This window comes from Phascolarctos cinereus, unplaced genomic scaffold (assembly GCF_003287225.1).
Source record: "Phascolarctos cinereus isolate Bilbo 61053 unplaced genomic scaffold, phaCin_HiC Scaffold_8;HRSCAF=390, whole genome shotgun sequence".
NCBI lineage: Eukaryota > Metazoa > Chordata > Mammalia > Diprotodontia > Phascolarctidae > Phascolarctos > Phascolarctos cinereus.
The window spans coordinates 70,119,339-70,144,487 of NW_027556291.1; the positions used below are offsets into that span (position 1 = coordinate 70,119,339).

The 25,149-nt window shown below is 49.8% G+C and overlaps 2 protein-coding genes across 2 annotated transcripts; both read right to left on the reverse strand.

Moving 5' to 3' along the window:
- Positions 1-532: 532 nt before the first annotated feature.
- LOC110201528 (extracellular matrix protein 2-like) lies at positions 533-12,296 on the reverse strand. Its single transcript, XM_078148056.1, has 6 exons — positions 12,282-12,296; positions 11,997-12,129; positions 11,355-11,512; positions 8,833-8,972; positions 2,163-2,489; positions 533-1,077 (listed from the first exon to the last, which is right to left on the reverse strand). Exons 1-6 carry the CDS (start codon positions 12,294-12,296, stop codon positions 900-902), a joined length of 951 nt encoding a protein of 316 aa, XP_078004182.1. The 3' UTR covers positions 533-899.
- Positions 12,297-12,509: 213 nt separating this feature from the next.
- Positions 12,510-19,917, reverse strand: LOC144455063 (uncharacterized). The gene is made up of 5 exons (XM_078148057.1): positions 19,581-19,917; positions 16,748-17,188; positions 14,812-15,078; positions 13,693-13,812; positions 12,510-12,526 (listed from the first exon to the last, which is right to left on the reverse strand). Exons 1-5 carry the CDS (start codon positions 19,744-19,746, stop codon positions 12,510-12,512), a joined length of 1,011 nt encoding a protein of 336 aa, XP_078004183.1. The 5' UTR covers positions 19,747-19,917.
- Between the last annotated feature and the right edge of the window lie 5,232 nt (positions 19,918-25,149).

Below are 25,149 nucleotides of genomic sequence, written 5' to 3' on the forward strand. Positions count from 1 at the left end.
CTCCACTCCCCTCCCCTCCCCTTCCCTTCCCTTCGTTTCCTCATCCATAAACTGAGGGGTTGGACAATATGGACCCTAATGTCCCTTCTGTCTCTAGAACTAAGAGCCTATGGTCTTAGCCAAAGTTACAAGAAGGTTATGATGACACAGGGACACATCTTATTAATTTGGACTAATTAGGGGAAGCAGAGAGTGCATAGAGAGCTGTCCTTGCAGCTCAGAAGTTCTACCTCTGACACATCATAGCTGGGCAAAGCACTTAACTTTTCAATGCCTCAGACATTCTCTGAAAGCAGCAATAGAAGAGAAATGCTGCCCTGCATTGGTAGAAGGAGTTCCCTCTCTGAATGAAGTCAAAGAGCCACTCCCCATCACTCCCCCTAATTAGGAGGGACCCCCTGCTAGGTTCTTAAACAAGGCAGGCTGCGGATGGCAGCATTATTGGCCCTAGCTCCTCTTGAAGGCGGGCTAGGAAGTCACGGTGGGCCCACAGAGAGATGATCGAAAATGAAGTGAAGATGGACCCATTGAGTTAGGTCATGTTTTAAATGATATGTATTTTTATTTTATTCAAGTATATACAGTAACTCAAATCAGGCTAAGCCCAAGGGTCTGCTGGGATGACTCAGTTTGTTTGGGAAACTAAATGTTCCCTTTTGGGTCTTCATTTGCTCAGCAAACATTTTCTTTCTCTGAGTAGCAGAAAGAGAGCATTCACTGATTCTCAATGAAAAGCTTGAATTAATAATGGCTGATAGAGGGAGGCCTAGGTTGGCTAGGAGTGGCCAAAGGTGGGGAGGGAAGGAGAAGGGAAAGGAAGAGCAGGCCCCACTTGGTGGTGGGGGGGGGCAGGGAGGAAGGGGCAGAATACCCAGGAGAGAGGCCTAGGTTGTAGGAGACTAATACTCTTCCTCATCCTGCTGTGGCTTGAGGACCACACTCTGGTAGGCCTTGATACAGGAGAAGGCTGTGGGTGGGATGCGGCGGCGATCGATGAGGTTGTTTTCCAGGTGCATGGAGATGAGGTTGGAGTCCTGGGCTACCCGAGTGTCACAGACAGAATTCAGAGGCACGTGTCTGTGGAAGGAAGAACAGGAGACAGCTGAGAATGGGCAGGCATGCCAAGACCCAGAGAGCATGACGGACACAGATGGGAGAAAGGAGAGAGAGAAGGGACCAAGGGAGGAGGGGAGAGAGGGAGAAGGCAGGAGTAGGAAACGGTTGTGATTGAGCTGGGGGTAGGAGCGGCCCCTCTCTGCTACTATTGTGTTCCTCGAACTTGAACTACTAGACTGGCCTGAGTTAGGGCTGGGCATGGGGACCAGAAGAGGTATTGCACACATGCCTTGGTAGTATTTGACATAAGCAGAGACTTTGCAAATTGGATAGAGACAGAGAGGGGACAAAAATGTGTGTGTGTGTGTGTGTGTGTGTGTGCGCGCGCACGTGTGCATGGGTGTACATACTCCTTTAGTCATAGAGAAGAGTAGCCTGACCCAGGCCCTCAATATTGGATATCAGGCCCAGACCATTCCTCTCCTCTTGAGTCAAACTCATGTCTCTATGCTCTGATCTTTTGCCAGTGCCATGCCTTTAAAAGACCTATCCTGGTAGTTTCCCAACTGTGGTCTGCCCTGACTTCTGGCTTCCCTGGGATCCCTGCTCTGTCCCCCTGCCTTCCCTTGGGTCTGTGCTCTGTCCCCCTGCCTTCCCTTGGGTCTGTGCTCTGTCCCCCTGCCTTCCCCGGGGTCTCTGCTCTGTCCCCCTGCCTTCCCTGGTGTCTTTGCTTCCTCCCTGCCTTCCCTGGGGTCCCTGCTCTCTCTCCATGGCTCTCCTGGGACCCCTGCTCTGACTCTCTGGCTCTCACATCTTAGGTCAGAATTGGACCTTGACACTAGCATTGTCTTGTGTGGTCCTTACCCCTGGTTCCTGGAACCATGGGGGCCATGAAGAAGAAGAGGCCAGGAATCTTAGGAGCTCCATCTTTGAGTTAGAAACCTTCCCAGCCCTCCAGGTAGTCATGGCTAAAAGTTGTCCCAGTGTGGCCAGGCTGTCTTCTGGTTGGGGCTTGCCCTGAAGAGAGCAACGTGTTGCTATCCAATGGGCATGCTGAGTTGGGGCTCAGAGGGTGGCTGCAAAGGTGTCATCTCCCACTGGTATACCTGATCTTGTTGTGGCTGAGACGGAGCACCTGCAAGCCCTTGAGACCCAGGATGCCCCGGGGAATGGCCTGCAGTTGGTTATTGTCCAGAAGCAGCTCCGCCAGGGACCAGCGCAGGCCGAGAAATGACACGCTGTGGATGCCATCATCCCGCAGGCTGTTGTGAGAAAGATGCAGGAACTCGAGGCCCGGCTTCATGTGTGCAAAGACGTATCCGGGGATGCGCTCAATCCGGTTGTGATGGAGCGTTAGCCGTCTCAACCCACGAGGCAGAAAGGAGGGCACGTGGACCAGGCGGTTGTGGGACAAGTCCAGTGACTCAAGTTTCCTAATGGACAGAGAGAGTTAGACCTTTAGGGTCAAGGACAAAGTGTGAGACAGACCCAGGGACCAGGGTAGAGTCGAAATTTCCTAATAGGGGAAGAGATGCTGGAACATCCTGGACAGGCCCACCAAAGAACAGCCTTCTGGCCTCTGCTGCTCATCTGTTCTACTGTTACCCAGGGCTCCTAAGGGGCTCTCCTCTTTAGACAGGGGCTTCAGGAATACAGCTTGGGATCCTGAATTGTCTCCCTTCGGACTCCCAGCTCAGGCTGGAGAGATCAGCCCCATTCCAGTCACTGAGTCTAAGAAAACACTTTAGCACTTGGGTGAAGACTCTCAGGGTATAAATCACACATATACACACACACACATGCACACACATACACACCCCACATATACCCACATACCACGCATAATGCACACTGCACACACACACACACACACACACATACGTGTGTGCACACACATGCATACCCTTCCACCACACATATACCTACCCACCCACCAGGCAATATACCCACACACCACCCACACAAGCACACACAAGCACACACATGCACACACATGTACACATCCCCCACACCCCACATATACCTCCATGCACACATACCCACATACCACATGCATACACACATGCACACATACCATATACATGCATGCACACACAGCACATGTATCACATACACACACGTACACCCCACACACTATACACCCACACATGCGCACACATGCACACATATGCATACACATGCACACACCCCACACCTTCATGCACATATACCCACATACCACATGCACACACATGCACACATACCACATACATGTACACACAGAGCACATATACACAGGCATGTGCGCACGCACACCATACACACACATGCACACCCCTACATACTCTACACCCACACACCACACACACGTGTACACATGCCCATGCACACACACACACACACACACACACACACACACACACACCTCTTTCTGAGTCCCTATACCCAGAAGACTTTTCTTTCCCTCTCTCACCTTCAACATGCCCAGGGAGCCAAGAGACCTGGGTTCTAATCCTGGCTTGGCCACTTACTAGATGTGTGACTTCCTGCAAGTGCCTTCCCCTCTCTGGGCCTCAGTTTCCTTCTTGGAATTAGTAAAGTGAAGGGGCTGAATGAGGTGAGCAATAAGGCCCCTTCTAGCTCTAACATCCAAGGATTCTTTCACTAACAATAGTCCTCCTTTTCTCTGTTCATATCTCATCCAGCTCTCTGGGCACCCATTTGTCGGGAACATTGTTCTGTCTCTTCCCTGAGTAGAGGTGGTGAGAGCTGAGGCCTAAGAAGATCAGGGAGCCAGCTGTCTTAGGTTCACCTAAGTGACTCATTAAGACCTGAGTTTGAATTCTGCTTCCCAGCTGAGTGACCGTCGGCCAGTCTTTTAACCTCTCTTTGGCTCATTTTCCTCATTTGTAAAATAGGATAATTATACTGCCAACTTCCCAGGAGTGTTGTGAAGATTAAATGAAATGGCATATCTAAAGTGCTTTCCAAACTTTAAAGTGCTCTGTAAGCTCTAGCTATTATTATCATCATCATCATCATCATCATTATCATCATCATCATTATTATTATTCTAGCTATCAGGGTCCAAGTTGGGGTTCAGAGACTTGAGTTTACTTTGGTGAGAACTCCCCAGGCAGAGGATTGACTTCATCCGGGCCTGCCACCTAACACAAGGAAAGCAGATGCTTCCAACTGTGCACGTCTGGTCCAAAGCCCTTGCAGCTACCCCAGGAGTTATAAAGATATTGGAGGATTATTCAAATGGAAGGAGCTAAGGCAATATCCGATCACGGAAATCAAAACAGGTGGTGACCAGGTTTCTTCTGTCTGTGTCCTCTTTCCTCACAGATTCCAGTCTGTCCTCAAGTCAAACAAACAAAATCTGGAAACTGGCAGACTTCTCCCTTTCCATTCTGCTCCCCTAATACCCTTGGCTGCAGCATCCCTTCACCCTCAACGTCTCCTGGCTTCAGAGCCTGAGACAGGATTTGTGGGTACCCCTAAAAAGTGAAGTTCAAATGACAACATTTCAGGCACCATTGATGGGTTGTGAGGAAAATACTTTGGGATGGGATGGGATGAGGGGACACCTTTCAGCCATCCCACTTTGGTTAGATTCCTTCCCTTTCATCTCCCCTTCTTTCTCTCTTCTTTAGCCTCCCCTATAATGAGGAGGATAGGAGAAGGAAATGGCAAACCATTCCAGTATCTTTGCCAAGAAAATCCCATGGACAATATTGGCATGCTATGGTCCATGGGGTCATGAAGAGTCAGACATGACTGAATGACTGATATAAACGATAATGAGGAGGGGAGGAAAGAATTGAAAGCCAAAGAAGAAGGGAGAATCAGTGATATTTAGAACAAGAAGGGACCTTTGAAGGGACCTCTGAAAGAGAGGGCCCAGAGAGGTAGGGGACCAAAGACATACAGACTACTTAGTGACGGAGAAGGTGGCAAGGGCAAATTGTGGATTTTCCTACCTGTGACATGCATTGAGGAAATCTGGTCAAATCTAGACTAATGGTGAGAAAGGCTAGATAGGCTTATAATGGTAAATCAAACTAGCCTAGTAAAGGAGGAGAATAGCTAAGGATAACGTAGAGTTAACACAGTAAACAGGTACTTTTGGAGAACTTTAAAAGTTCACTAGACTGGCTCAGGCAATCCCTGCGACTGGGAAGGCAGAGACTGGTGGATCACTTGAGCTTGGGAGTTCCAAGCTGCTGTTGGCTAAGCCAATTGGTTATCCAAATAAAGTCTGGCACCAATTGGTAAGCCCTCAAAGAGCAGGGGGCCACCAGGCTACCTAAAGTTGCATGTGAAAGGGCCCAGGTCATGAATGAAACTCCCATGTTGATCTGCATTGGGATGGGGCCCATGAGTGGCCACCTCACTTCCAGCCTGGCAAGATGGGCAGACCCAGGCTCAAAAAAAGTTAAAGTCACCCTTCTCCTTTAGCATCTTCTTTACGCCTCTCTTTCTTTCACCAAACCATTTCTTCACTGAGACAATGAAGATCATGGCATTTGTATGAAGATTGGCTGAAGGAACTGAATATATTTAGCTTGGAGAAGATGTGCCTTGGAGGATCTTAAACACACTCTTCAAGAACTGGAGAGACTAACGTGTGTAAGGAGAAAGACTTATCCTATGTGGTTGGACAGGGAATGTTGAGGAGCAATGAAGGATGTCATAGGGAGGCAGATTTTGGGCTGACAGTAAGGCAGAACTTCCTTAAGATGGATGGTCCCAAATGGTATTTGCTCCATTGGCTCACATTCTCAGTATTCCCAAACTGGCAGGGGCCTCAGCAACCACCTAGTCTGCCCCATTCCATGGCATTGCTAACAAATGTCCATCCAACCTCGACCTGAAGATGTCCAGCGATGGGTGGAGGTGGGGTGGGGGAATGGTGTCTTTTCTCCTTCCTAAGGGAATGTGGGAGGGCCAGTTCTGCTCAACCCTTTGTCCCAACCACCACAGACCCCGACATTTGGAGGGCCAGATTAGGGTGGTTGAGGGGCCTGCTGCCAGGGCTCGTCTGGGAATCCTACAAGGGAGGCCAGCCCCACCGCACAATGGGCGTAGCGGGCCAACAGAGCAATTGGGTGGGGCTTCTCTTCCACCAAAATTGGTGTCTGCTTTCCCTTGCCTCACTTGGCGAGGAGGGGGAAGAGAAAAACATAATAATTGAACCCAAAAGCTCTGGGTAACTTTTTCCTGGAATGGAGCAAGAATACTGGGCAGGAGATTTGATTCACTGAGAATCGGTAGATCAGCAGCTCCTTCCTGAAGCTTTGGTTTTCTCCTTGTCCCTGGCTCCCTATTCCCAGACACCAAGTCCAGCCATGTCTTCCTCATCCATCCATTCCTCTGCACTCTCCCTCTCAATGCCCTGCCTCTTCTCTGGCCTATTGTAACAGTCTTCTATTGGTCCCCCAGCATGTAGACTCTCTCCCTCCTGAAACAGTGAATGGAGAGTCATATTCTTAAGGCAAAGCTCTGATATTCCTGAACCTTTGGTGAGACACCCCTTGACACTCCAAATTCCTTAGGCAGAAACAGGTTAGAAATGAGAGGGGGAGTAGGGCTAGACAGGAGGAGGGTAGGCAGATGCTGTCAATCAGAAGGACCTGAGGGTAAGTCTCGGACAGCTAGGTGGCACTGCAGTGGATAGAGTGCTGGCCCCGGAGTCAGGAAGACCTGAATTCAAATCTGATCTCAGAAATTTACTAGCTGTAATAGGACAAGGCACTTCACCCTGTTTGCCTCAGTTTCCTCATCTGTAAAATGAGCTGGAGAAGAAAATGACAAACCCCAAATAAGGTCACAAAAAGTTGGACATGACCGAAATGACTGAATAACAACAACAGTGAGGTCAAGTTCAGGGAGGTCTACTAAGGCTGGATAGAGCAAAGGTCACAGCATGTAAGCTCCAGAGGACAGGAGGTCAGGCAACAGGGGACTTGGGCTAGGAGACTGGAGGACAAGGAATTAAGAAATCAAGACCTAGCTAGTGGGCTCAGACCTAGAAGCAATCACGGAGCTCAATAGTGAGCCAAAGGGGAGTGGGATGTTGTCTCCAGCTACTTGGTAACCAGCACTAGTCTTAGAGTAGACAGACACATCCTCACAGCTCAGATTCCTGACTTATTCATTCCCAACTTCTCAGATGACCTGCTTTCTTCTGAACCTCACCAAGCTACCAAGATTTTGGACCTCTGACCTGCCCCAAATCTGGGCCAATCATAAGTGCTTTTAGCTCTGGCTCTCCTGCCCCTCATCTCTGGCCAGCTGTCACCCTCAACTCTGGCAGAACAGAGGTGGCAATGATAGGATGGGAGAATGGGGCCGTGGCTCAAACTAAGCCCATGTGTTTTGGAAACCTCCTTTGTTTCTCAATCTCCAGCCCCACATAGTTTTGAATTTGTCTTAGAGGAAATGGGAATATTGAGAGGATCTGTGTGACCTTGGCCTTCTTCCTTCCCAGGCTTCAGTTTCTTCCATTTTAAAGTGAGGAAACTGGACTAAATGATCGTTAAGATTGCTTTCCAGCTATCTATGATCATAAGTTACCTTGGGGCAAGCAAGGTTGGGGAGGAGGGGCGGAGGGCGAGAGAAAGGGAAAGGTCAGAGAAGAAAGCCATTCTCCTTCTGAATCGGGTGGGAACTCTGGAGGAATTATGGTATCATAGCATAGAATAATCAGTCAGCAAGGATTTATCAAGTGCTTACTACATGCTTACTATATGAGCACGGATTTGGAGCTGGAACCAACCTCAGAAGCCATGTAGTCCAAGCCCCTCATGATAGAGAGGAGGAAAAGGAGGTCGGGGGGGGGTGCTGGCTAAGATTTAAACTCTGGTCCCATGACTCCAAGCTTAGCAGGAAGGGTCAATGCCTTTTCTGTTGTACATGCTGCTTATGCACAAGGCTAGGCATAGTAATTGAATCATGGTAGGTCAAGTCAACTTGGTGAATGCTCATTTATTTAGGCAGAAGCATAGATTTAGCATGACTGTAGAGTGGAAGAAGAGGTCCAGGTCAGGGAAGGGGGTCCCTAACTTGTGCAAGGTTCAGCCTGAGAGAGTCATTCAATTGGCAAATGCTATAAATCAGGGCTTCATGGGTTGGCTTGTTGATTGTTTAGGCTTAAGAAAGTGGTGGAGAAAATATTAATAATTCAGATGAAACTGAAAAGTGTGTCCTGCATATATTTTTTTTTGAGGGAGATCTGGTTGTTAAATATGTACCAGCACATCGGTGTTTGTAGGGCGCTTTTTGGGCAGTGGGTAAACTAGGAAAGCCCTGAAGTCTACCCCGTGAGGGGACAAGAGGAGACGTGGTGACTTGGCAGGTCAGAGCCCACAGCTAATAAGGCCCACATTTCGGTATGACCCTGGGGCTTGGGGATGACAGTTATCTTTACAGCTCCCCAGAACAGCCCTGCTCTATGGCCCTAGCTATTGCCTGAGCCCTGGTTGGACCAGCTGTCTTGTATAAGGTGCTGTTGATCACCAGAGGAACTAGGGGGAGATGCAGCAGACCTTTGGTGTGTAACCTCTGGGCCACATTTGTTGGTAGAGGCCAAAGGAGCTGCTGAGAGCTCCTCTGATGAAGTAGGGCTCTGTGGGCATTGTGGAGTGGCGCAGAGTGTCAGCAAAGTGTCAACCTGGGTTTGAATCTTACCTCTGATCCTTACTGGCTGTGTGACTGTGGGCAAGCCACTTACCTCAGTTTCCTCCTTTTTCCTAAAATGAGAGGAGGGGAATTGGGGGGAGCCACACTCACGGGAGGTCGATCCACGCTCGGGGGGCAATGCGGTCCTCCTGGATACGGTTGTTGCTTAGCACCAGCAGGCTCAAGCTCCGGGACTTATTCAGTACACGCTCACTCACTTCTTCGATGTGGTTAGTGTCAAGGTGGAGTTCCTAGACCCCGCCCAGCCCCAAGAGGGCAGAGAGCGTGAGGCAGGGAGGCAGACTGGTGGCCTTTCCTGCAGCTATAGACCAAGTTACACCAAGTCACTTGCCTCCCTGACGACATGAGGGGTTGGGGAAAAGGGGGTCTGGGCCTAGGACCAGAAGATTGGTGTATAACTTCCCAACAGGGAGATTCTAGCCCTATCCTCTTACCTAGGGACCAAGTGTTGATGATGTCTGCCATCTACCCGCCAACGATACCTACTGCCTCCTCACCCACCAGTGATGCCTGCCACCCATCTACCTGCCAGTGATTTCATCAACCCACCAGTGATGCCTACTGTCCACTTGCCAGTGATGCTGTCCACCCAGCTGCTGGTACTTCCTAGTTCATACTGACTCTGGGGTCAGGTGGTCTAGGACAAGTCCTGACTCTGCTGCCTTGCTACCTGTGTGACTATGGACAAATCATGTAATCTCCTTGGGCCTCTCTAACACAAGAGCTTTGGACTAACTGGCCTCTGGAGGTCCTTTCCCACTTCACCATTTTCTAAATTTACGCTTTGGGGCAAGAAGGCCCTTCCATGTCCCTTCCCACCCTTCTCCTGCAGTCTTGACTGAAGGGGCTGGTCCCTATGGTAACTGCCTCCAAGGCACCCCTGAGCTACGCATTTGCTCTAGCAAATCAGACCTTCTTGTGCCCTTCCTTCCGGCCCAATCCCAAGGAGAGCTCTAGATGAGAGGATTGAGAGCTAGAATCTTAGAGGTCATTGAGTCCTTCATCGTGATGGGAAACTGAGGTTACTCATAGTGAGTTCATGCTAGAACCAGGACCAGAACTCAGGGCTCTTGGCCCTCTCGAGCCATTCCTCTTTCCACCACGCCATGACTGAGAAGACGCCCTTTGGCTCCAAAAGAGCCTGGTCTGCAGAACAGACCCTGGTCTGTATCCCGCTCCCTCACCCTGGTGCCAGGGGAGGGAGACAGCTGCCACAAAAAACAAGAGGCGGAGGGAAGGGGGAAAGTTCCTGGAAGGGAAGCTTGGTGGGCGTTTCAGGGCTGACATTGGACACGGGGCCTATTTCCCTCTTCCATTAGACCTCTAGAGTCCCAGGGCTTCTCCTTCCAAACTGCAGAGCGAGACCCCGCCCCCCTTGCCGCCCCTGCACCAGAAGTAAGCCTTGGCCAAGCCAGTTAGCTCTGAGGCCAGAGGAGGATGGGAGGAGGGCTGCTTCATTCTGCAGGTGTGTCCCTAAAAAAGCACTGGGTGGAGCCCAGATGTCTGGAAAGTGAGCCCCATCTTCAGTGCACTAGGAGGGGGCTTCCTATTGAAAGGAGCCTGGGTGGAGGGAAATCCCTTTCCATTCTGAGCAATGGACAGAACTCTTGACCCAGGAGAAAGAAGACCTGGGGTCCAATTCCACCTTTGCCAGGGAGCTTCTGGGACCTTGAGCTGTGGCTTTTAGACTGCCCCAGACATCAGCTAGTCCATCCCCCTTCATCTTACAGATGAGGAAACTGAGGGCCCAGGTATTAAGGGAGCAGAGCCAGAGCTTAAACTTGGGTCTTTGGGCTCCAAATGCAGTGTTAACTCACTCAGTCCCTTTCTTTTTCTGGGCCTCAGTTTTCCCATATGGAAAATGAGAGGATTGGGTTACAACTGATCCAGCCTGAGAAAATTGGGTGGGGAGGGGTAATGCTAACTTGACAAAAATGAAACAAAACAAAACAAAACCCTCCTCCCTCCAGGGATCTGTAGTTTCCTCAGATGCACTGAAGCATTTCTTTACCTATTGAGAAAGGGGGTTCAGATCACTGGAGCCTTCCCAGTTGTTTGTCCTTCATTCTTGAAGAGCACCATGACATGATGGAAGTGATGTCATGACTTGTAAGTGAATTTGATTGAAGTGAGGGAGGGCTGTGCAAGGTCACCAGCCTCACTTTCTCCTCTGGAGCCATCTGGGCCCAGTGGTTACATCAGGACCACTAGAGCTGGCAGCCTGACCCCCCTCATTTAACAGAGGAGGAAACTGAGGCACAGAGAGAAGTGCTACGTCAAGAGATCACCTAGATAGTAGGCAAAATTTGAACCCAGGACCCTGACTCCAAATCTAATGTTCTTTTGAGACAGCATGAGGTTTTGTTAATTGAACCCTGGGAGAGCTGATTCTTGTCAAGGGAATCCTTTTGTAAATGCCTCCTCACTCCCTAATTTCTCTGTTGTCACTTTGGATCAGCCTTGCTTAAAGTAAGGATTGTGAAGAAATCTTAAGTGTCCAGGGCCACCCTGCTGTGTTGTGGGAGGTGGCCTCCCCCTTCTTTTTACCAGGCCCCTCCCTTCTGCCCCACCCTTCCAAAAGAGCTTGGCCCAGGAAGGACTCTGGCCCTCACCTGCAGGGAAGCAGGCAGGCCCTGCGGGATGCCCCGGAGGCGATTTCGGTCCAGTCTCAGATACATCAGGCTTTTCAGAGGCTGGAAGGCCAGAGGATAGATGTTCCCGTCATGCAACTGGTTTCCTTCAGCTTCCAGGGTCAACAGTTTGGTGAGCCCTGGGGAAAAGAGAGCAGTGAACCTCAGCCTGTGAGCAGCGCTGCCAGAGAAGGGCCCTTAGAGAGGTGGCGAAAGGAAGGGACAAGCTGGGTCTCCAAGTCTATGCCCAGAACCCCTTTAAGATTTGTTCATTGCTAAGGATCATTCAGTGAGGAGTCAGAGACCCAGAATTGGAAAGGACTGGGGAAACCATCAAGTCCAATGTCTTTGTTTTCCAGAAATGAAGACTGGAAACTGAGGCCCAAGGAGGAGACTTGTCCAAAGTCCCAGCTTTTGAACTCCATTTCCTCCGATTCCAAAGCCCCCTCTCCTTTCTACCACCCCATGCTCTGGATCTCCCACGGGGGGGCTCTAGCCTCTCCATCTTTGTCAAAAATCCCCTAGAATTCTTCCCTGATGGAGATTGGAGGGACAACCAATCCTTCAGGGGAGGTGGGGACAGATGCTGAAGGTCAAATAGCCCTTTGTGGTCCCTGTCCTCACCACGGAAACTGTTCCTCAGAAGGCCCCGGAGGATGTTATCATTGACCTTGAGCTCTTGGAGAGAACCTGGCAATTCAGGGACAGCAGAAAGAGAATTTCCATCCAAGTTCAGTCGCTTCAGCCGAGTCAGATTCTGTGGAGAAACAAATGGCGCTTGTGGTGGCTGAGTGGAAGGCCTGCCAGATCAGGAGTCCAAAGGCCTGAATATTAGGCATCTGGTTCCACTATGTACCATCTGAGTGGCTTTGGGTAGGTCACTTCCCCTCTGGGCCTCAGTACCCTCACCTGTACAATAGGCATGAGAACAATGCCCGCCCCTAATGAGGTTGTTTCAGTGACCAATAAAATGTTGCATCAATATTAACTCTCACAGTTCAAATAATGTGTGGATTGAGTATAATTCCAAGCTAGTGTTGGCCATTATAATATACATGTAATGAGGCTTTGCGTATGCTCATGTTTGTGCTGAAAATATAATACGGAAGATCTAGAATTGTAGCTAGGATTTCTATGTTACCCATCAGAGTGATCTAGAAAGGGACAAGGGAGAGGAAGACAGAGGAAGAAACTTTGGACTTCCACAGGAAATGCGTGCAGCAGCAGCGATACCATCACCACCGTCACGTTGATTCTGGAGTCAGAGGCCCTGGGTTTAAAGCCTGCCTGTGTCTCCTAATAGCTGTGTGACCTTGGGGAAGTCATTCCACATCTCTGCCTCAGTTTCCCCCTCTGTGAAGGGGGTTGGACAAGATGACTTCTGAGGCCCCTTTCAGTCCTAGATCCATGCTCCTCTGACCAAGAAGAAACTAGATGTCTAGCTGTGGGGCTGAGGGGACCCATGATGAGAAGTTTGGCTCCTATCAGCTCAGTCCCCACGAAAACTTGATGAGCCTGATTCTGGAAGTTAGTGCAATGATGGAGTGGCCTTTCCCCTCCCCTATTCAGAGTCATACATTTCTGGAAGCAAGCCTCTATGTGGGCTGACAGCAGAGCATATTACAGGTATTCTAGGGACTGGAAAATCATTGGTTACAAGGGTAAGGCCACACCTACCTTCTTAGTGCTGCTAATAATAACAGTAACCACAAGAGTGAGAATAAGAATGACTATTCAAAGTCACCCAGCAAGGCAGGACTAGAATCTAGGACTCCTGACTTACAGGCCTTCACCATGCTGACCCTGACCCCCAGCCTCCCCCTTCCCAATGGTCTCTGTTTCTTCAGTGCCTTGGGTAAGTCACAGATTCAGGCTTCAGCCAAAAGAACACAACTCCAGTAGTGGAATTTCAGGCCCCTGATAGGCTGGTAGGAGAGCTATTGAGTGAAAGGGGCCTGGCTTTCCCTTAAACTCTTCAAATCAGACTATGTAGCTATCCTCATGAAATGCCTAGCCAGGGGTTTTGAACCTGCGGCCTCAAGGCCATATATGGCCTTCTAGGTCCTTGGGTGCAGCCTTTTGACCGAATCCAAGTTTGACAGAACAAATCCTTTTGTGAAGGGGATTTGTTGTGTGAAGTTTGGATTCAGTCAAAGGGCCGCACTTGAGGACCTAGAGGGCCACATGTGGCCTCAAGGCCACAGGCTCCCCACCCCTGGTAGACATTCAGGACTCTCCCATCTCTCTGTGTCATTCCCCTCCCCAGCACCACCCCCACTCCTCAACCAGTGGCTATCTAAAGAGGGAGCACTAGAGTCACGTGCCTTAAAGACATCAGGATGCAGGCCCTGGGTGTCCAGTTTGTTCTTGCTCAGATCTAACCACTCCAGGTTGGGCACACCACTAAAGGTCTCAGCTGGAATTTTGGAAATTTCATTCTCTAGGAAAAAAAAAAAGGGAAAAAACACCACCACATTTTACCATGCTGTCTCTCAAAACTCTAGTTTCTTCTCCCCACCCACAGCAATGCCCTGTGGTTGCCAGCCCACCTGGGTTCTAATAAGGATGCTCAGACTGCTGGGCTATCACCCTCACCAGCACCAACACCTAGGTTCCCAAGGGACTATAGCCAGGTCAATGTTGAGCCTCTCCAGATTGAACAAGGTCTATACTCAGAAGCCGGACTACTTAGCCCCTGTTGGACCATGTGGACAGCCAGGGTGCTGGACTTGGGAGTCTGGAAGACCTGGGTTCAAATCCTGCCTCAGCCATTAGCAATGGGACCCAGGGCACATTGCTTGTCCTTTCTGAGACTCAGTTTCCCCACATGGAAAATGAGACCAATAATACCTATTCTATCTACCTCACAGGACAATTGTAGAGCTCAAGGAAAGTAGTCTTCGAAAGTACTTTATAAACTTTACAGCTCTCTAGAAATGTACGAGGGGGATGCCTATCAGACTTGTGGGGTAGGGTTAGTACATTGGAACAGTGAATTTGGAGTCAAAGACCCTGGGTTCAAATCCTATCTCTACTGCTTGCCAGCTGTGTGACTTTGAGTAAGTCACCTAACCTCTTCTGGCCTCAGTTTCCTCATCTGTAAAGTGAAGGGCTCTGTGATCTCTTCTGGCTCTAGATATATGATCCCATAAGGATATGTCAAAGGGAAGTATTGTTAATCATAGTAATGATAAAAATAGTCTAATAATGTGTTCTTGTGTCTAGATGGTGATTTGTGCCCCAAAACACTTTCCCCATCTCTTTTGATCCTCAGGCTGCTTTGTGGGTAAGAAGGCCCATGATTCTTATTGTCATTTTGCAGAGGGGAAACTGAGTCCCAGAGCCCCTGAAGGCTTTGCCCAAGATGATCCAGCCGCCTTGTAGCCTCTGACCTTCTGGTGACTCTGGAGCCCAGAGCCCTGCAGCCCTCGATGCTTACCTGCCAGGTAGAGGGTTTTCAGGCCTGGGTCATTGAGAAGTGGAATCACCTTCATCTTGACATTTCCACAGGAGATGGTGGCCTCAGACAAGTGGCATGTGGCTGGGAGGGAGGGCATAATCTCCTCAGGAGGACCCAGAGATGGAAAGATAATGGGTGGATGGAGGAGAGGAGTGTCACCACGGCCAGGCCCTGAGTTCTTCCAATTGCTGTCCAGGTCGCTGACGTTCTGGCCTGCTGCCTTCTGTTGTAATCGCCAGGTGACGGCTGAGGGGGAAGGCAGAGTCAGAGGGCAAAAACTGAGGAAGCCGCAGTAACCCTGAGATTGAAAGGCCCCTAGACAATGAGGCTCAGAGAGAGGAAAGTCTTGGTCAAGGGCACCCAGTGAGCCAGCAGCAGAGTCAGCTCTAAAATCCATGGGTGCCCCTTGAAACAGGGAAAAGAGTACAGTAATCCCTTCCACATTGCAGGGGTTAGGGGTGCAGTGTGATCTGGAAAAGCCACGTAAAATGTTTTGACCCTCTCTTCGTATCAGAGAAGAAGTCTGATTCATTATGGAATTGAAAGATAAAATATATTGATATTATACAACACTATATATATATATATATATATATATGTATGTATTTTATGCATTTCAGAGTTTCTAAACTTTTTCTCTGTTATCTGCTGGCCTTCATGTGTCATCTGCAGCTTCTGTAAAACTCTCCCCAAACTCCCATTTAATTTCTTTTCCTTTCTTTTTCTCTTTTTTTTTTTCTTGTGAGGCAATCGGGGTTAAGTGACTTGCCCAGGGTCACATAGCTAGTAAGTGTTATGTGTCTGAGACTGGATTTGAACTCAGGTCTTCCTGACTCCAAGGCCAGAGCTCTATCCACTGCGCCACCTAGCTGCCCCCCCCATTTAATTTCTTATGCTGACCTACAATATATTGAAATCGTGATGGGGAAAGTCGTGATGTGGAAGGGAGAATTATGCTGGCTCTGGAGTGAGACGACTGGGGTCCCAAATCCTGACTCCCACGCTTTCTGCCTGAGTGACCTTGGACCAATCACCTCCTTAGGCTTTAGTTTCCTCATCTGTAAAACTGGGGGTGGGGGTGGGGTAGGTCTGGCTGGCATCTCCTCTCTCCCTTCTCGGGATGTAGGATCCACTGTTAGCCAAGCAGGGAAGAAAGATCAGCTGAGTTTTGGGAGTAGAAGTGCAGCAGCTATCTGGGCAATCCCCCTGCAGGGAGTACCATCTCCTTTCCTGGGCCAGGTACTGACTACAGGCAGCAAGAGAAATAAGGGTGCTGGTTCTTGAGACTGGCCCTTGTGAGACTTTGGGAAGAGAATTTTATAATGTTGGAAGTAGGAAGAAGGGACAGAAGGGAAGACAGGTGGGCCTCACATGCTGCTCTAGGGTTTGGCTGGCCTTGGGGAGCTTTCTCTGTGGGTCTGGGTTGTGTTCCTTTGATGAGCTGCCTGAGGTTGTGAGATATCTCTGGTGCGGAGGTCTCTGTATCACAGGGGCTTTGAACAAAGGCTTAGGCCTTGACAACACCTTTGGCTTTGCTCTTCCCCAGGGAGCATCTGGCTTATTGGTGAAAATGTCCTGATAGTGAGAAGTTATGGGACCTTCCCTCCCGGGCTGAGGTTTTTCCCTCTCACCTGTGTTTTGGTCCCTTCTATGTCACCCACCTAGACTCTAGACCTTTGCTTTTCCCATGAAACCTCAGCCTCCTTTGGCTATCAGGACATTTTCACCAATAAGACAGTTGAAACATAGGAGGTCCCTCGGGAGATTTGCCTAAATGGGTTAATAGTGACCCAATTCCTGGGGTTGGCTCTGTATTGGGGGTAGGGGAACAGAGTTTTCATTGTTGACTTTCTTATCCTGATCAATGGCTCCTCCTCTCCACAAGTCCTATCTCTTAGTTCTGCTGCCTCCTTACCTTTGATGGTCTTCTTTATTCCTTGTTTCTTGAGATCGACTTTTTTGGAGTCCCCACCTCTTAGCTTCGTGCTCCTCCTCTCTTCCCTGGGGCCAGTCACCTCCTGAGGCAGTGTCTTGTTTTTCCTGGATTGGCTAATGCCTGGTGGTAAGGCCTCTACCTTCCCATCCTTTCTCCTTCCTATCTCGGTCTTCAGATAGATTGGCTTGGCCTCTTGCTCCCTGAACCCTACAGCATGGATCTTGTGTCGAGAGAGCCCCTTCTTGTGATTCCTAGAGGGTGATTTGCCGCTTGACCTTGGGGCTTGGCTGAGGTCTATATGGCTGTGAGTGCCCACCTTAGCAGTTTTCTTGGCCCTCAGGTGGCCAGGTCCTGGTGCCACTGTCTCTTCATCCATAGCCTTCGCTCGATGCTTTTGTTCCAGCATGGGCCTCACCATCCCTGCAAAAGGATACACTAGATTTGGCCACATGTCATAGACATAGCTGAGCAGGGGTGCTATGTTACCTTGGAGACTGTCCCAGAAATTTCCCTGATGAAAATCTGGAATCAGACTGGAGAGGGTGAGATTGGGGGTTGGGATGGGGAGGAGCAATATAATCAGTATTTCAGAGGCTAAAATCCAACCTATCACTTCATGGTGACCTCAAAGTACCCTGGGATGGTGCTTATCTTCTTCCTTTCTTCTGTGCCTTCCCCTCATTTTTTTCCTTCTTTTCCCTTGTTCTTTTGTTTTTGCTCCCCTCCCCTGCTCTGCTCTAGCATACATTAGAAATCAAGTCCAATCCCATCATTTTACAGATAAGGAAACTGAGTCCCAGAGAAAGGCAGAAAACAGGAGAAGATACCAGCTGCCTCACAGAATTTCAGAGTTGGAAGCGACCTCAGCAGCACCCCCCTCCAACCCCCTGTTCAACCCCTACTGTGACAGGCTGACAAACAGTTCTCTAGTCTCTGCTTGAAGACCTCCAAGGAGAAGGAAGCCACCCCCTGTGGAAATGGCCTAGTCTACTCTGGGTCAGACCAGTCTTCATCGCCTGACAGCAAGCTTAAACCAACCTCTTTGCTCTGCCCTCTGGGCCAAGGAGAACAACATGAAGGTCTCCCTTTGTGGGTCAGCCCTTCAAATATTGGAGGCCATGGAATGCCCTTCTTCATATAAGCAGCCTACCAGAGCTGGGACTGGCCCACAACCAAGGAAGGCAAGCTCTGTTTGGCAGCCCTTTGACGCCAGGTTGGAGTTGGTATAAGAACAAAGAAGTCACCAAAATTGGGAGTGACTCTTCTCTACCTTCCAACCATTTCTGTGGCAAATCAAATCAATTCACCCAGAAAGCATCGAGCCATGGCCTATGGTAGACTCCACTCGGCCCTGCCAAAAGGGAAGGAAGAAGGAGGAGGAGACTTCCTTGTCCCCCTTCCTCTCTCCTCTTCTCCCACTTCCCAGTCACCCACCTGCACCACTCAGAGACCTTGGACCCTCAGCATCCACTTGTAGGGGGTGATTTATCCTCTCTGAACTTCATTTTCTCCATCTTCAAATTAGGGAGAAAAAGACCCTAACCAACATTCCTTAGAGGAGTTGTTGAGAGATAAAAATGAGATTACATTTGAAACATCGAGAGAGTAAAGTGTTTGTAAGAGTACCTTCTCACTGGTAGATGCCATTCTAAATAAATCCTCCTCAAATATGAATGAGAAACATGGGGGATGTGGAGGGGGGAGATCATGGCTTCCATTTCTGTAAGTGCTTTAGGTTTGCAAAGCCATTTAAATGCAGGTGCTATTATTAGCCCCATTTTACAGATGAAGAAACTGAGGCTCAGAGAGGTGATTCAACTTTCCCAAGGTCACCCAGCTATTTGTGTATCTGAGGCAGGATTTGAACCCAGGTCCTCATGACCTCAAATCCATCACTCTCTCTAACACAAAGAGGTATCCAAAAGACCAAAGCATGTAAATTGGGGTGGTGGGGAGAGCATGTGGGATGGATTTCACCACAACAGTTGGGCTATCACTTAAAGCCAGGGGAAGCACAGTTCCATCCATCCCTGATGGCACTGTTTCCTGAAATGTGACTTGAATTCAACTGTGCTGTGTCACACTTCCACCAAGTGAGGTGCCTTTGGAGACAGCTGGCGACATAGTTATGCTGGCCTGTAGCAGTCTCGTTGGACACTGGCATCTCCCTGGTCAATGGCATGGTCAGCCATTTCCTGGGGCTGTGGTGGCCAGTTATCATTTAGGGCCTTCCACAGTCTGGCTCCTTCCTACCTCTCTAACTGGCTCCCTTAGACACATGGAGCCACCCCCTGCTCCAGCCAGGGCAGTCCCCTCCCTGCCCACGCTCCTTCTTCCCTCCAGGCCCTAGCTGGTTTCGTTGGGTGGAAGGCCCTCTCCTCTCCTCTCTACTTTTTTCTGCCTATCTCAATGATGCTGACGCCCGGCTGCAGTCCCATCTCCTCCCAGAAGCCTTCCCTGCCTGGTGACCTCTGTTCCCCAGGGGGCTTGCCCTCCTCTGAGCCCCTGCAGCCTTCTAATGCTCCATGACACCATCTACTGCTGTTTCTTCTTTATTTCTGTCTTATCCCCCCTCCACACACTGCTGCTCTGGGAGCCCTCGCCTCACAGGGATCAGGTCTTCTCTTGGAAGAAGCCTCTCACCCTGGGCTTGTTAAATGAAGGGCTGCTCAGTGACTGGCTTCTGGCTTGGGATTCTCGAGTTACCCTTGCCAGGAGAAGCATCTCAGGTGTTCCTTTCTCTGGGGATCCTCGCACGTGCTTCAGTCCCATGCCCCAAAGCTCTGGGATCCTGTGTATCCCCTCTCCTCACCTTCACGGGAACCCAAGTCAGGCCGCTCCGACGCTAGCAACGGGGGTTCTCTGGTTGGCTCACTCCTTCCTGGCTCTTCCTTGGTCAGCCGCCTCGTGGTCAGCCTGGCTTCCCCAGAAAGGCCCACCAGACAGAAGGCCAACCCAGTGAGGAAGATGAGCTCCATGGCCTCCTCCTCTCCACACCTTTCTTCTACCTGCTCTGCTCAGTGTCTCCCACCCACTCTGGCCTCAGCCAAAAGGGAGCAAGTCAGAAAGAGGCCACGGCTATGCTGCCTACCTACCCTGCTGACTGGGGGAGCTCCTATGCCTAAGCTTCCCCCCTCCCCTTCTCCCCCAACCAACCCGCTGCTCTCCGGGCCCCTCTCTAAACAAACACCCATCACCTGCCTTGCCCCAAACTTTCCCTTCTTCCACTGGAGAAGAAAGAGAGATTGACTTTTTTTTTTAGGACCTAAGTTTTTCCCTTTTAAAGTATTAAAAAAATCAGACCTGAGTTTATTTACTTCTGGCTCTGGCCCAATACCCTACCCACCACCTCCTTTCCCTAATCCACTGGCTAAGAAGGGGAATGGAGGGTTCCAGTGGTTAGCCCTGGGGCCTTCTTCCCCCTCCCCCACACCCCCCAATGAATGAGGTCTCTGTCTCAGCATTTGTGAGCCCCACTGTTGAGGAGAGCCCTGTTCACTCAGGACTCAAGACGCCAGCCACCATCCCCAAGACTAATCCCAGGTCTGGCTTCCCAAATACAGAGCACTCTTAGTTACCCAGCATGGCTGATCGTCTGAGCCAATACTCTGGACAACAGAGAGAGAGAGAGAAGAGAGAGAGAGAGCGCTCAGTGACCTGAATTTGATTGGGAGCTTCCCAAGGGTAAGGACTGTGTTTTATTCATCCCGGTGTGGGATACAGACATGCAGCCTCCAATGTAGACAGGGTAATATCAGTAGGTCAAGAGTTCCCGAGTGAGAAATCTCCTGGTGTGGGAACTCCCTACCTTCACAGAAGCCAGAAATCGAGAATTGGAAGGGCCCTAGGGTCATCTAGTCCAACCCCAACCCAAAAGGAATCCACACCAGAATAGAGCCAAGAGGGGGTCCAAGACAATCTAATCCAAGGCAGATGCTGCTCCCGAGTTCTGTCTTCCAGGGCTGTGGAAGAACAAAGCTACTCCCAATTCCACATGATGGCCTTCCATTTACTCAAAGACAGTTAAATCCTTTCTTCTTCAGGCTAAATTACCCCAGTTGCTTTAACTGCTGCTATTATGACATCATCTCCCTTCAGTCCCCTCACCATCCTGGTTGCTCCTCCTCTCTGGCTTGCCAGAATTCTAATGTAGTACCAAAAACTGAAAAGCGTACTAAGATGATGTCTTCCTAGGACACAGGACAAGGGAGAAGCCAGACCAGTGGTCCTGAACCTTTTTTTGTGGACCTCTTTGTCAGTCTGCTGAAGTCTAGGGACCCCTTCTTAGAATTCTTTTAAAACACATAAAATGAAGTCCATAGAAAGTCAAATACATTAAAACACAGTTACCAATTTATTTAGGCAGCCAGGTGGCGCTGCAGTGAATAGAGTGCCAGCCCTGGAGCCATGAATATCTGAGTTCAAATACGAACTTAGACACTTAGGAGCTGTGTGACCTTGGGCAAGTCACTTCACCCTGTTTGCCTCCATTTCCTCATCTGTAAAATGAACTGGAGAAGGAAATGGCAAACCACTCCAGTATCCTTGTCAAGAAAACCCCAGATGGGGTCATGAAAGGTCAGACACAACTGAAATGGCTGAACAAATCAGTTTCTTTAAAGTTCACAGTCCCCCCCCCCCCCCCCCCCCCCCCCGCCACCTCCACTCCTCCGGGTTAAGAACCCTTGTTCTATACATTGAATCACAGTATCATAGGATCACCATTTGCCCAAGGTCACATGAGTTATGTCAGAGGCAGGCTTGAACCCAGGCCTCACTTTTGTAATTCTGCCTCCCAATACAGCCCAAGTCCACAACTAGAATTTCCATTCACAAGGATGATCAGTAGCAATTCTTACTGTATGCCAAGGTGCTAGTTAAGTGAACACTTCAGGAGTGTTCCAAGACTAGGGACCAATCTGGCTGGAAGGCAGATGAACACTAAGGTGATGTTTGATGGAGTCTTTTTTCTTTACTCACCCTGCTGGGAGATCAGTGGATGTGTATATGGGATAGGCAGTAATTGGTTATCCTGGGATTCTTCTGGGAGCTTTTAGGGATACCAGATTTAGGGGTGAGTGGCTTAAGTTTCAGTGGATTCAGAGACTGGCTGATAGACAAGGGTACCGAGGAAGTACTGAGGAGAGGGTTACTGGGCTTGTCAAAGACTTTCTCTGTGGGGTCATTGTGATGTGGCTGGGGTGGGGCAGGGTGGGGCTAAGTGTATGTATGGGGGAGGGGTATTTTATGTCATTTAGTCTAGGGCCTTCCGCAGTGCCCCTTTCTGTGGTCTCAGTGATAATGAGATAGCAGAAACAGGTTAGCACTGTCTATCACACACACACACACACACACACACACACATACACACACACACAAAACACACACCATGCCTTAGGTCACCCTGTACTCCCAACCTCTATCACACTCTTTCATCCAATGGCTCTGAAAAAGCCCAATTAGATCCATGCCACAGGGTCAAATTTGGTTAACAGTCATTCACAACTCTCTTCTCTACACTGAAGGGGGCATCAGGACACACAGCCATCCCCCTACACACAGCTCCTCTGGGCTCAGAGCTCAGATCCACACTGACCATCTCATCCTGGCTTCTTCTCCCCGACACACTCACTAAGCTCCCCTCACCCCAAACCTACTCATTGATTATTCTTTCTATGCTCATTGGGTTATTTTTCTAGGGAATCCCTGTCCCACCAAAGTGACCCTTACCCACAATTCCATTTAACAGGCCAAGCCCAGCTAGAGAAGGCAGACACAAGGGCTCAAGCCACACCCCTCCCTTCTCCACTCCCAGGCCCGGTTTCTGTGATCAAGGTGGACACCCCCAATACCTAGCCTTTTGGTAACTTTAGACAGAATGCTGCCTCCCCAAAGAAAGGACCCCCCCACCCCTCCCCTTTCCTTCCCAACATCCTCCACATCTGACATAGACTAGCTGAGTCTGCCCCTGGTTTCTTGTCTAGAGAAGGGTCCTGGGGAGCCCATGGCAGCCTAAAAAATTGAGAGAGGGCTGGACTGCTTTATTCTTCCTTATGTAGCTCCCACCCCCAGCCCCCCCTTGACATCACCCCCCACAAAAGTAGTAACTCACTCAGTATTTGTTGGTAGATATCAGGTAGGTAGGTTAGTGGTAAAAAAGAACCAAGGCCCAAGCCTCCCCAAGGCCAGAGAAGAGCCAAGGTCCTGTCAGTTTCCCTTGGCGCCCAGTAATAGAAGAGAGTGCCAGAATTAAAATTTTGGAGAACTAGAACTGTAATGACAATGCTGATGTAAACAGTAGCAAGTGGCAAAATCATTTTGGGCAGCCCTCTGCCTTTGTGTGCAGGGGACTCTCAGATTCTGCCCCTTGGAGACTTTGAGTCCCCCCAGCCCAGAGCTTTGCCCTCCTCTCCTTCCCCAGGGAGTGTTTCTTGGCCTCCTGCTGAGTTTGGGGGACAGATGGGAAGGAGGAAGGGGAGCTGATTTGCCCCTCACGCTGTTGAGGGTGGGGAGTTTGGAGAGGCAGGACTAAGGAAGGTTTGCTGATTTCATTGTTCTGGCACTGACTTACATTTGGATGAAATCTCAATAAAATGAGTTAATTATGGGCAAGGCTGGGGGTGGGGGGGACTGGGTTCCTTGAGATTCCTCAAAGCACCAGGATTTCATTAGAGTTTCTTTTCATGGGGTAATGGAGGAGGGAGAGAGGGGAAGGACAACAGGGGAAATATATGTGTGTGTGTATGTATACGTATGTATATACACACACATTTGTATACACAAGTACATATATTACACACACAGTTACAGAGAAAAAAGAGGGAAAAAGAGAGGGGGAGAAAGAAATGGAGGAAATGTGGGCAAAGAGGCAAGAAAGGATGGAGAAAGAGACAAAGAGAGACTGGAAGAGAGTAAAACAGGCAGAGATGAAGGAGACGGGGCCGGACTGGGAGAGGTCCATGAGGAGAGAGGCAGAAATGGGTGGAATAAACACAGAAAGGGACAGACACAGGGAAGAGAGGGACAACTTGAGCCAGAAGAGAGAGAGGAGAAACAGGGAGGGAGGGGAAGAGAGAGAAAAAGGGAGGAGGAGAGAGACCAGTGAGATGGGAGGGAGAGATAGAAAGAATGAATGAGAGAGGAGAGACCAAGAGACGGCTGTAGCAAGGAAAGAGAGATGGGGGACCCTGGGGCTCGGGAGACTTCTGGAGAGGCGCTGGGAGGGGGCCTGGCAGCTCAGCTGGAGGCTGCCTGTGGCTTGAGATGCTGGACCTGTTGCCCAGGAGAAAAGGAATTGGGGGGAAGAAGCAGGAGCTAAGCAGGGACAAGGGGATGGGGTTGGAGCTTCTCTCTGCCCCCTCTTCCCCAACTTCTCAGGGACAATCTGGGTCTCAAATGAGGGATCACCACCCCCATTCCCCCAATCTTTCTCCCCCTCTCTCTTTCTGTCTGTCTCTGTCTCTATGTCTGTCTGTTTCTGTCCCTCTTCCTCTCTCTTTCTTTCTCTCTGTCTCTGTCAGTCTGTCTGTCTCTGTCTCTGTCTCTGCCAATCTGTCTATCTCTCTCTGTCCCTCTCCCTCTCTCTCTGTCTCTGTCTCTGCCAGTCTGTCTATCTCTCTCTCTGTCCCTCTCCCTCTCTCTCTGTCTCTGTCTCTGCCAATCTGTCTATCTCTCTCTGTCTCTCTCCCTCTTTCTCTGTCTCTGTCTCTGCCAATCTGTCTATCTCTCTCTGTCCCTCTCCCTCTCTCTCTGTCTCTGTCTCTGCCAGTCTGTCTATCTCTCTCTCTGTCCCTCTCCCTCTCTCTCTGTCTCTGTCTCTCTCCTGGTTGGGGCCACTTTGGCCCCTCTTCAGTTTTTCCCCAGCTCTGCTCTTTGGGCCAAATCAAGCCCTTTTGCACAGACTGGTGGTTGGTGGGGGCTGGCAGCAGAGGGGGTGGGGGAGGTGGACTGGACTGTTTGTTGTTCTGTTGATGCTCTGTTGCTGAGACTGAGGGTCCTGGGGTCTGGAAAGGACTCAGGACTTTTTATCAGCCTAATGACCAGGAGAGAAACCTCTACAGAATGGACATGTCCAACCCCAAACAGAGCCAAGCAGACAAGCTTGATCAGACATCCACACATGAACATATCTGCATACACAAGAGACATACAGACTTACATACATATGTAGACACAGCAACCCCACCCCACAGACACCCCACTTCAAATATCTATGTCCACACACATGCATGTGTGGAGGGAGATGTTTGTAAACCATATGCCCAAATGGGCTTAGACACACATGTGAACACAGAAATGTGAATTGCATGCGAATGTGTGTCTGTGTCTTTGCAGAGGCCTGCATACTTAGAAGATGAGCAGGGACAGCAAGGCCTTGGATG